Here is an 11742-nt window from a genome sequence, read left to right on the forward strand (position 1 = left end):
TTTATTAAAAGAGACCTCGCACTTCCAGTCTGCTCCGGCTGCGCTGCTGACAACAGTGAGCTGCGCGGCTGCACCCACCACTACGGTCCAGAGTCCAGAGTTACTGTAGCTTTGGGGGCCCTTATTTTCGGGGGGATTCCTTATATTTCAGTGAGAGGCAAAACTGTAAGTAGGTCTTATTTTCGGGAGATGTCTTACTTTCGGAGAAGCAGGGTAGGGAGTGGTCAGGCCAATCAGCATCGACTCAATGACTAGGTTATTAATATCTATAATCAGCTGACTCTAGGTCAAGGGCCTTATTCGCAATAATGTGGGTAGCCTCAGCTAATCAATAGAAAAGTCTTAAAAGCAAAAATGGGGCTTGGTGGTGGTGGTGGAATGTGTGTGTGTGTGCATACATTGACTAATGCACATACCAAAAAATTTCACGTAAGCCTAGAAGCTTGTAACATATAAATTCATGCCTCAGAAAAATAGTAAGATGGGACTTCCTGGTCAGTAGCAAATGGCCGAATGTTGCAAAGATTGTGAAATTGTATTGCAACAAAGAAAAAACCTGAATAAAATTTACTGTGAAAAGATGATACTAAAATAAATAAATTAAATTAAAACACTCCAGATTCCTTCCCCTCAGATCTAAGTATTGTTCTGAGTTGCTAAAAAAGAAGGTAAAGTAAAACTGAAGTGGACTTGGAGTCTTCAGTGAATTATAAGTTCATTTCAAACATATGAGAAAAAAAGGATACTAATTTTGCATTTAATTTCCTGAAATGTCAGCAAAGAATGCTGATAAAGATACAAATCAGATGCACAAATCGATCATTACTATGAGTAGAGCATTAATTTTTTTCCCTTACAATGAAGTCTATGTTTAGGAAATTAATTAGAATTATCCATGCATAAGCTAATATCTAAATCATTGCTGAAACAGATTCTTAATCTTGTACCCCCCACCTGCCTAGCTTATGCACAGGGATATTTCTCAGACACTCAGTGGATGCCTGACACTTCAAAATGCTGTGTTTTTTCCTATGTGTAGATAGGACAAGTGCCAGGTTACCCCAATGGGCAGTGTTAACTAGTCAGATGACATTGAGGTAAAACCACTACCCTACTGTGTTTTCCAGCTCTTCCAAGCGTCGGAGGAGGAAGTCAGCATGGGATTTCATAATGATATTTAGAAATGCATGCAACTGAAATATTTCCAGACAGAACTGATCAGGTGCTTGAAACTATGGAAGGTAAAACCTTGGATAATGAGGGACTTTGGGAGTCACATTTAAATACAGCTGAGTGCTGCCACTGGAAAAACCCACATTTTCTTAAGAAAATTATATTATACTCTCAAGGTTCAGGTAAAAGTCAGAATGTCACCACTCTGATACATGATGTCTATAATATCAATGGCTTGCCTCCTGTCATTTTTACATCACAAATTCAAGGCTGGTGGTATTGGGGTAGATGCTGAGCTGCTAATGACAGAATTAGCCATCACTCCATGGAAAAACATTTAAACTAGCTGCTCCTGCACAGACTTACAGCCTCCGAAACCGCATAGAAGGTCTCTGTGAGTCACAACTCGATGGAATTGGGCTTATTTGGGGTTCGGCATAAGACACCGGCTCACTGGCAATAGGGAGACACTGAGGGAAGAGGGATCAGCACAAGAGCCTATGCCTGAAACTAACTTTGTCATACGGCTAAATATCATATCAATTTATCACCCGAACAATTACAAAAATAAGTGTAGGCAGAGCTTGCAACTGTTCAACTGGTCCTTGTCCTGTGTGCCTCCAGCACAGGTCTTGACTCCACCAGAGCATCCCACTCACCTTGCAGCAGCACACCTGGGCAGAGTTTAGACCCCAACCAAACAGCAAGAACTTCTCCTTTTATTTTTTCCTCCTCTTTAAAATAAAATCTTATACTATTTTTATAATTCCTTTAAAATTAATACTAACCTTTCTCATTTTTTAATAAACATTTTTCTATGTTTATATTCCTCAAATTAGTCATCAACTCATCTTCTAGCTAGGACTTCATAAAGACCACCTTAGATGCACCAGAGACACAGTCTCCCCTCTAGGACCACTCACGCCTCAATCCCTCCCCCTAAGGGGGATACTGAGGGAAAACCTTCCCCTAGAACCTGGAGCCTACCTACATGGTACCTAGCTCTTCCTTGAGATCCCTCTTTGAGATTTCAGCCTTCTGAATGGCATGAGCTCTTCACCCTCTGAACTCTTCCCTTTGGGGACAGTCTAAATCCACTCAGTTCCAGGTTGTCTTCACCTCTTCTTTTTGAGAGGCTCCTTCACCTCCCAGATGGCAAGAGATCGGTCCCTCGACTCCCACTGCCCTAATGAACCTTCTTGGTCCAGGCTGGCCTCTAGACCAAGCCTGGTCCAACCAGTCCAAGCACCTAATTGGGCATAGCACTTACCCCAGGCATTGGTTACCACTGCTCAACTGATCCTCACCCAGTGAACCTCTACTGCAGAGCCCGAACCTACCTTCTCTTGGTAACAGACCTCCCTTGCCCACAGCACCTGCAGTGCTCCTGGCAGAGCTTAGACCCCAACCCAACAACAACAGCTTTTCTTGAAAATAATATCTTATACTAGTTTATAATGACTTTTGATGATTACTCCTATTTTTTTTTGTTCTGCCAAATTGTTTTCCTATTCTCTGAGAATGATGAGGGCAAAGAATGTACAAATGTGCTTTACACAAATGATGTATGTATGGATTGTGATAACAGTTGTATGAGCCCCCAATAAAATGATTTAAAAAAAATAACCAATGCAAGAGTTTATAGGGGATATAGGGGTGGGGTGGGAAATAGGGAGGACTTCAGGAGTAAACAATGAATGCAGGAGTGGGGAAGGAGCACTAGAACTGATTGTGATTACACAACTCATTTTAAAGGTGATTTAACCATGGGGGGAGGGGGAGGAAAATGTTCTAAAATTGATTGTGGTAATGATTGTATAATTCTTCTTTATATGTCTGAATTATTGAATTGTATGATATGTGGATTATGTGCCAATAAAACTGACAAAGAAGAAAAAAATCAGTACTATAGAATCCATTTTTCAATTCCCCTTTATTACTTTTCCTTCCATTCTCTTTCTTTTTTCATTCTCCCTCTTCCACTTCCTTTCTCTAATCACTTGTTCTGGAGTTTCTGTTATTCCTCTCCTATACCAATTGACAGAGTCAACCTCCCTGCCACCTCCAACAGCTACACTAAGATGTCAAGAAACAGCAAAGACTATCAAAGTACTCACGCATACACCACCACCACCACCATCAGCAACACTACAACCAACAACATCAAAGAAAGAGGCACAAACCAGTGAATAACACCCAGACCTAAGGGGAATAGTTGAAGTAGAACAGGCTATAAAACTACAGAAAAAAGTTCAGAAGAATGATGTTTGGGTAAAGTCGACAGGTAGATAAGCATTTGAGAGAAAAAAGGGAAAACCAGAAACCCCAGTGGAAGTCTTACAAGAAAAACTCCAAACAGACTCTCAAAAGATGAACAAACACTAAGAAAACAGATTATACACCAATATAAAAGAACAGAGAAATAAAATTGGGGAAATGGAAACCCAAATTAGTGAGCTCAAAGCTTTTGAGTCTTGTGACTCCAGGTTTGTGCAAAGAATAAGCAACAGCAACAACAACAAAAATGCAAGTGTGTGAATGAAGTCTAAGAATCATGGGGGACACAATTAACAGCGACAATGTACAACTCTGTCAGGATTCCAGAACAGGAAGAGCAAGAAGTACAAGAACGCCTGCTAGGCAATGTTTATAACTGCATAAAAGATAACTATCTAGGAAGCTGAGAGAACCCCACCAAGAGAAAAACAGCACAACATACTGTAGTCACACTTTCCGATACCCAGGGCAATGAAAGAAAAGGAGCAATAATGAGAATATGCTAGGACTTTTCAGCAGAAACCATGCAGTCAAGAATACAAGATGACATAAAGTCTTGAAAGGAAAAACAATAATGACCTATCAGCCAAGAATCTTGTATCCAGCCAAATTATTACTCAAATGTGAGGGAACCATAAGAGTATTCCCAAGCTAGGAGAAATTAAAGGTATTTGTAAAAACAAGATAACCATTACAAATAGACTGAATGCAGTAATACAGTCAAATAATCAACAACAGCACATAAACCTGAGGTAAATTTCAGGTTTTCACACACAATTCCACACAAAACCCAACACATTCAAAGTAGTATCCAAAACAGCACTGATATAGGAAGAATAAAGAAACTCACATTAAAGAAAAATACACATCAAAACGACAGCAACAAATCCACACATACAAGTAATGTCATGGAACATTAACGGCATTAAATGTACCAATCAAGAGACAGAGAATAGCCAACTGGCTAAAATAATAAGACCCATCAATATGCTGCTTACAAGAAATGTACCTCAACAAACCCAAAGATAAAAATAGATTAAAGTCAAAGGTAGACAAAAGCATACTAAGTGAATGGAAATATTAAAAAAGCAGCTCTGCCAACATTAATCTCAGATAAAACAGACTTCAAAGCAAAAAAATGAGACACAAAAGGGCAGTACATCATGTTTAAAGGAATCATAGCATAAGAAGACATAACCATATTAAACATATACAGTCCCAACAAAAGACCATCAAAATATATCAAACTCTCACAAAACTGAAGAAATACTGTAGAAGAGATAATAGTAGATTTCAATACACAATTCCCAAGAAAAGACAGATCGTAAGGAAAGAAATTTAAATTCACATAAGAGCTAAACAACACAATTACTGTATATACGCTTGTATAAGCCATTTTTAATGCAGTTTTTGTGGTAAGATTAGGTGCCACGGCTGATATTCGGGGTGGCTTATCCTCCAGTATATACGGTAACCCATTTGACATCCTAGACATATACAGAACCTTTCATCCAACAACACAATATACATTCTTCTCCAGTGCACACAGAGAATTCTCAAGATTAGATCATTTGGCAGACTACAAAGCAAGACAATACGTTTAAAGGCATTTTGATTCTACATCTCATCTTCTCCGAGCACAACACTATAACACTAGAATTCAAAAATGGAAAGAACAAGGGCGAAAATCAAATGCGTGGAAACTGAACTACTTAAAAACAACTGAGTAATAGGTCCAATAAGGGATGATAAAGGATATTTTCTTGAACCAAGTGAGAATGAAAACACAACATACCAAATTTTTTTGTCGCAAGACAAAAGCAATTATAAGGAAAATTTAGAACAATAAACACACACACGAAAACAAGAGGAGAGCCAAAATCAATCCCCGAACACATTATATCCAAACTTGTATAAGAGCAACACAATATACATTCAACCACTGAGAGACAAGAAGAGGAAATAAATGCACTAGGAAACAGAAAAACAACGAACATTTTAACAAAATAAGTTGGTTCTTTGGAAAGATTAAAGGAATGGAAAGCCACTGGCCAATTTAACAAAGGAAGCAAACGGGAAGAAGTAAATATCTAGAGTCAGAAACTAAGAGAGTGGCATAGCAACACAACCAAATGAAATAAGAACAACAAATAACTGCTACAAAAGATTGTGCTCTACGGAATTTGAAAATCTAGTGGATATCAACAAGCTTCTAGAAGCACACCCACTACCCAAATGAAGACAGCCTGGTGTCGAAAACCTTAACAGGCCTAAACCAAATGTTTTTAGAAAAAGAGAAGGTCATTAATAAACTTTCAACCAAGAAAGGCCCAGGACCAGATGCCTTCACAGATCTCCAGAGAAGAGCTGTGACCAACACTGCACAGTGTATTCTAGAATGTAGAAAAAGCCGTTTTCTGAAATGAGAATGACCTTGAGATCAAAACAAGACAAAGACTCAATAAGGATAGAAAACGGTTGATGTCGTTAGGTGCCATCGCTTGGGTTCCAAACCACAGGGACCCGGTACACAGCAGAATGAAACTGCACCAGCCTCACAGTTGTTCCTAGGCTTGAGCCCATTGTTGCAGCCACGGTGCCAACCATTCTTGTTGAGAGCTCTCCTCTTTTCCACTGTCCCTCGACTTTATCACCCGTGATGTCCTGACAACATGTATGCTATATGTAAGCTGAAGTCTCCCCACTTCACCTCCAATGAGGACTCTGGCCATACCACGTTCAAGTCAGGTTTGCTTGTCCTTCTGGATTCTACGGCATTTTAAATATTCTTCAGGACCACCACAATCCAAATGCTTCAATTCTTCTTCAGTTCAACATTTACATGCTTATTAGGCAACTGAAAATACCATGGCTTCGGTCAGGAAAACATTAGGCCTCAAAATAACGTAATTGCTCTTCAACACTTACTGAGGTCTTGTGCAGCAGAATGCAACGCTTCTTTTGCTCTCTTCACTTCTGCTCCCATGAGCACTGATAGTGAACCCACACAGGACCAAATCCTTAATAACTTCAAACTTTTCTCCATTTACCATGACGTTGCCTATTGGCCCAGTTGTGAGGATTTTGGTCTTTACATTAAGTTGTAATCCACACTGAAGACTGCAGTCCTGATCTTCACCAGCGAGTGTTGTTTAAGTCCTCCTCACTTTCTTCGAGCAAAGTTGTATCATCTGCATTTTGCAGGTTGCTAGTAAGCCTTCCTCCAATTGTGATGCCACACTCATCTTCATATAATCTAGCTTCTCTGGTGATTTGCTCAATACTCAGATTGAAAAAAATATGATGAGAGGATACAACCCTAACACATTCATTCCTTTCCTGATTTTAACCGATGCAATCAGTATTCCTCCTTCTGTTTGCACAACTGACTCTTGATACATGTACAAGTTCCATGTGAGCCCAATAAAATGTTCTGGAATTCACATTTTCTTAAGGATATCCATAGTTTGTTATAATCCACACACTCGAATGCCTCAGCATAGTCAATAGAGCACAAGTAAACATCTTTCTGGTATTCTCTGCTTTCAGCCAAGATCCATCTGAAATCAGCAATTATAATCCTTGGTTGGCGGCTCCCGGTCAATGTACTGCTGCAACCACCGTTGGATGATCTTCAGCAAAATTTTACTTGCATGTGGGATCAGTGATAGTGTTCCATAATTTGAACATTCAGTTGGGTCATCTTTCTTTGGAATGAGTACAAATATGGATAATTTCAAGTCATTTGGCCAAGCAGTTGTCTTCCAAATTCCTGGCATAGAAGAGTAAATACTTTCAGTGCTTCATCAGTTTGTTGAAACATTTCAATTGGTATTCCATCAATTCCTGGAGTCTGGTTTTTGGCTAATGCTTTCATTTGGCAGCTTGATTTTCTTCTATCATATACAATTAAATAGTTTCATCATATTAAAAGAGTTGTGCAATCAACCCTACAATTTAATAACATTTTCTTCTTTCGTGTAGTCATTGTCATTAGAACCTCATTTCTCCTCCACCTCCTCTGCCATGCCCCTGTGAAACTATTAATCCAGCTATAGATTTACTTATATTGGATATTATATACAGAAAAACATACAAATTGAAAGTGAGAACAAAACAAACAACAATAGCAAAATAAAACAGAAAACTTCAGCAGAAAAGAAAGCAAAAAATACCAAAAACTAGAACAAATTGAAAATGGATCAAAAAGGAGATGCCATGAAAAGATGTTAAATTTTAACCTAACTACATTTGCAAGAATCCACTTTCCAGTGCACTCTCTCTGGTAGCAGTTTATTCACATGCCTGGTCTATGATCAAGGGGAATTTACTGGAGACCCTGAAAACTGATTTGGGGCTTTCACTGTCACCACAGCCTTCTGCAAACTGGGTGCTCAGAATTAGAACTCTAATACAGCTCCCTCATTGGTTCTTACATTTTATTATTTATAATTCTTTTATCACACAAGCTGGGGTGCTTCTTCTACACGGACTTAGCTGACACCCAACTTGGATGGCTACTCTTTCTAAGACACTATTATAATAGCCACTGCTATTGAGTGTTTACTCAGTTTTTCTGTAATCATTTAAAAATTGCCTCTAGCTCATTAAGGAACTACTTTCTGCAGCTATTTTTCTAATTTAAGAATATGTAAGACCTCTCTTCTCCTCCAAGTAATGTTAAAAACTGGCACTACTAATAATACAATTAGACAGATAATCATGTTGGCATTGGGTTAGTCACTTAAATTTCTGGAAGTGAATGACCTTAATTATTGCTTCACTATCAATATGTAATAGTTGGGTCAGATTGAGAAAGATTATTGTATCATTCCTCTGATGTTGCTTTTTCCAAAACACATGGCTCTCAAAACTGATAGGAGTGATAAATGAAGAACATGATGGATGTTGTAAATGCCACTAAATTATTCATGGAAAAACGTTGAATTAGCAAATACTGTTTTGTATATAGAGTTAACACAAACAACAACAATAACAATAAATTTAAATGATTAAACTGAAACATACTGTTTTTGATTGGCAATTAGGATCGGTGTTGGTATACGAGTCCTAAAAATTCATTCGGTATTATCCATTTTACAAACTTTTTGGGTGTATACTATGTTTATACTTAGGTTATCTGTATTCAAGGATTTATTGTGGACTCAAAAGTGTAATCTGATAAGCAGGTGGTTTAGCCCATTTTGCACTCCACGCATTATTGAAAACAAGTCCTCATTTTCATGATCTCATTTGGATGCATAAACTTAGACCATCCACTTACCAAATTCACAGAATAACTTTTTTGGGCAACTGGCTGTTCCCACAGGTTGTTCAAATACCCACCTTGGAAGTTTCATCCCCTTCATCTTCATGCACTGAACTGGATGGGGAGGGAGTTGCAGATTTGCTTCCAGGTGGAGAAGGTGAGTTGTGGGAAACACTGCTGCCTCCCATATTCAAGCCCAGCTGGGCACTGAGCTGAGACTGATTAATGGTGGTTAGCTGGCCATGCGGCATCATCCCAGACTGCTGCCTGATGTCTGCAGGTTGACCCCTTGTTCTTATGGCTGCCATCTGAGGAAGGGCACTATATTGAGTTCCTTCGGGGTTCTGAATCTCTTGCATCTATAAAAAGAAAATTAGAAAGGAATCGTTTTTCATAAATATATTACTGGTAAGTTTTGATTTGCTTTTAAAAATTCTTTAGACTGCAGGGTGAATTACAGAACAACACATTTTTTTTTTCCTGGAGTGGGTAAAATAAATAAATAAACTCACACACACATTAACACAGGTGCTGTTACCAAAAGAATAGAATTTGAGAACGAATTAATTGCATTACTCATGATCTGATTTATTTATAGTCTTTCAGTACTAATCAAAGGTAAACATACATCATTAATAGATTCATATGGCTCAAGTATCAAAATATTGATGCTTATTACAGTGCCTGTCAAAGTTACACAATTATTAGTGATTACAGCATTCACTGTAATTCATTAAATGTTATTTATTTTATTCTGATCATTTAATAAAGGTTTTGGGAGTTCTTCGTGTAATTATAGATAGACTACTACTGGCTAAAATGATCAACTGTCTCATCACCATTACAGGCCAGTGTTGAGTATCAAAATGACTTGCCTGCAAAATTAAATTCAAAAGTAAAGCTTTAATGTTGCAAGGTCAGCATATTAATCCATCATGTTACCTAGGTCACTGCTCTTTAGCTTAATGAGTTTCACTCTTGTAATTCAGGCAGTGAATTTTTTTCTCTACAAGGATTAGAATTACAAGTATTGGAAGATCAAGTTCTTAACATATCTAGGGGTCATATGTGTTGTATCAGAGCAGGGTAGTGGATTTCACTTAGCATTTCTCCAGCATTTTCAGGTTTAAAGCAATGGTGAATAAATGTGGTGCTTACAGAACAGCTCAGTTTTGTTACTCTGAAGGGATATGGAAGTTCATGCAGGAAGCATTTAAATAAAAAAAACACACAACAACCCCGCAAAAGTGAAACATAGATTGGTAGTGAGGATATATGACTCAAATGACCTTTGGGAATTGAAAAATTAAATTATTATAGTTAGAGTAGCCTGTTTAATTAAAAAAACAATCACAACGTGTTGGAATTACCCAGTAACTGTCTGTCTGTGAATGGTACTGTGATGTAAAATGGTGCGAAGACCAATTAAGCAACCTAGATACAGGTTTTGGTGGAGGGGATTGCAAGGAGAAGAAAATAATTTTCCAGCAACGCGTTCTTGGCATTTTAGCATCTGAAATTGAAATTGTGTCTGGCCAGGGTCCAATGCTTGCCATGTGTTGCTTATAGTAGGTTTCTTATTTTTACCGCAAGTTTTATGCTAGCATTCATGTATTAGTTCTTGTATTAATTAGTTCCATCACTTTCCCAACTCTTGCTATGGTTCCATCTTCTCAGACTCTGTTCTTGATAGCCTCGGTTTGGGATTATCATTTTTGTGATGACTAAGAATAGTCTTCTAATTTCATGTCTGCTGTTTTTCTAGTCTGAGCCATATTTCTCCCTAGTTCAGAGTGAAGTTCTCTAGCTCTTTAGGGACAGTGCATCATTCTCATTTTAGGAAGGCTCTCATTAGGCAGTTCTTCTCTTTGGTGGAACATGTCGGAGCTCCAAGGGCGCTGGGGAATATGGCCTGTTAGCCCCTGAAAGAGAACCTCGGGCCTAGGCCAGTGTCAACGCTGGCCAAATGTGTGTGCAATGAATAGATAGACGAATAAATGCAGGAATGAACAAAACCTAAAAGGTTAAATAGCTTAACAAACAAAAACAAACTCAACAACAAAACGGCATCGAACTTGAGTTAAAATCTACTTCTCTCAACTTCTGTCTGTACTAAACAGTCAATTCAACATTTTAAATCCCCTGGTAGAGAGAGAGAACGTTATTTAAGGTAATTTAAAGTGCCCTTTTATGTAAATTACAGATTGCTTTTATAGACTGCACTCGCATAGGCCTTGTAGTAAAATATTGTTGTTTCTTAGCTGTTCAAAGGGTGGTGCAAATGGTTCATGTTCTCAGTTGGCAAACACAAGGTGGTGGGTTCTCATCCAAACAGAAGCTTTTTGAAATAAAAAAGGAGGTGATCCACTTCTGAAAAATCAGTCACTGAACCTCCTCCGGAGCACATTCTTCTTTGACTCAGGGCGCATAAGGATTTCGATTAATAGGATAGCAACTGATTCGCTGTTCAGAGAATTTCTAAACATCTGATATTTAGGGATAATACAAGTTTTCCCAAATGTCCTTAACAGTTGTGCCACCAATTCTACATTATGAGATGTTGCTGAATCGATTTTTACTCATAGCACTCTGAGAATGGAACATTGTCCAATCGGCGCCATCCTCACAAGTATTCTTATACTTGAGTTCACTGTTGCAGGCCTGTGTGAATTCATCTTTGAGGGGCTTCATTTTCGTTGATCTTCTACTTTACCATGAGGTCCTTCTCCAGGCACAGGTCTTTCCTCCCAACACGTCCCAAATACTTGAGACAAAGTCTCCTCATCCTCAATTCTGAGACATCTTCTAAGGTGGTCAGTACTTTTTTCTAAGACAATTTGATAATTTTTTTCTGACATACCAGGGCCATTAGTAATCCTTGCCCATACAATTAACCAAATGCATCAATTCTTCTCCAGTCTTCCCTATTCACTGTTTGGGGTTTGCATGCAGCTGAGACAACAAAACCCACGATGGCTTGGATCAGACAACAATATGATGGCTTGGATCAGACAACAACACGA

General features: G+C 38.4%; 1 protein-coding gene across 1 annotated transcript in view; it reads right to left on the reverse strand.

The window, feature by feature from the left end:
• The window catches only part of TOX (thymocyte selection associated high mobility group box), a 245773-nt gene that overhangs the window by 90913 nt on the left and 143118 nt on the right, over positions 1–11742 (reverse strand). Inside the window, exon 3 of the mRNA XM_004697577.2 lies at positions 8797–9078. Coding sequence (XP_004697634.1) covers positions 8797–9078 — 282 coding nt within the window. The remainder of the gene's footprint in view (positions 1–8796; positions 9079–11742) is intronic.

This window comes from Echinops telfairi, unplaced genomic scaffold (assembly GCF_000313985.2).
Source record: "Echinops telfairi isolate 266 unplaced genomic scaffold, ASM31398v2 ScPeMD7_1;HRSCAF=3_0, whole genome shotgun sequence".
In the NCBI taxonomy this organism is placed as follows: Eukaryota; Metazoa; Chordata; class Mammalia; order Afrosoricida; family Tenrecidae; genus Echinops; species Echinops telfairi.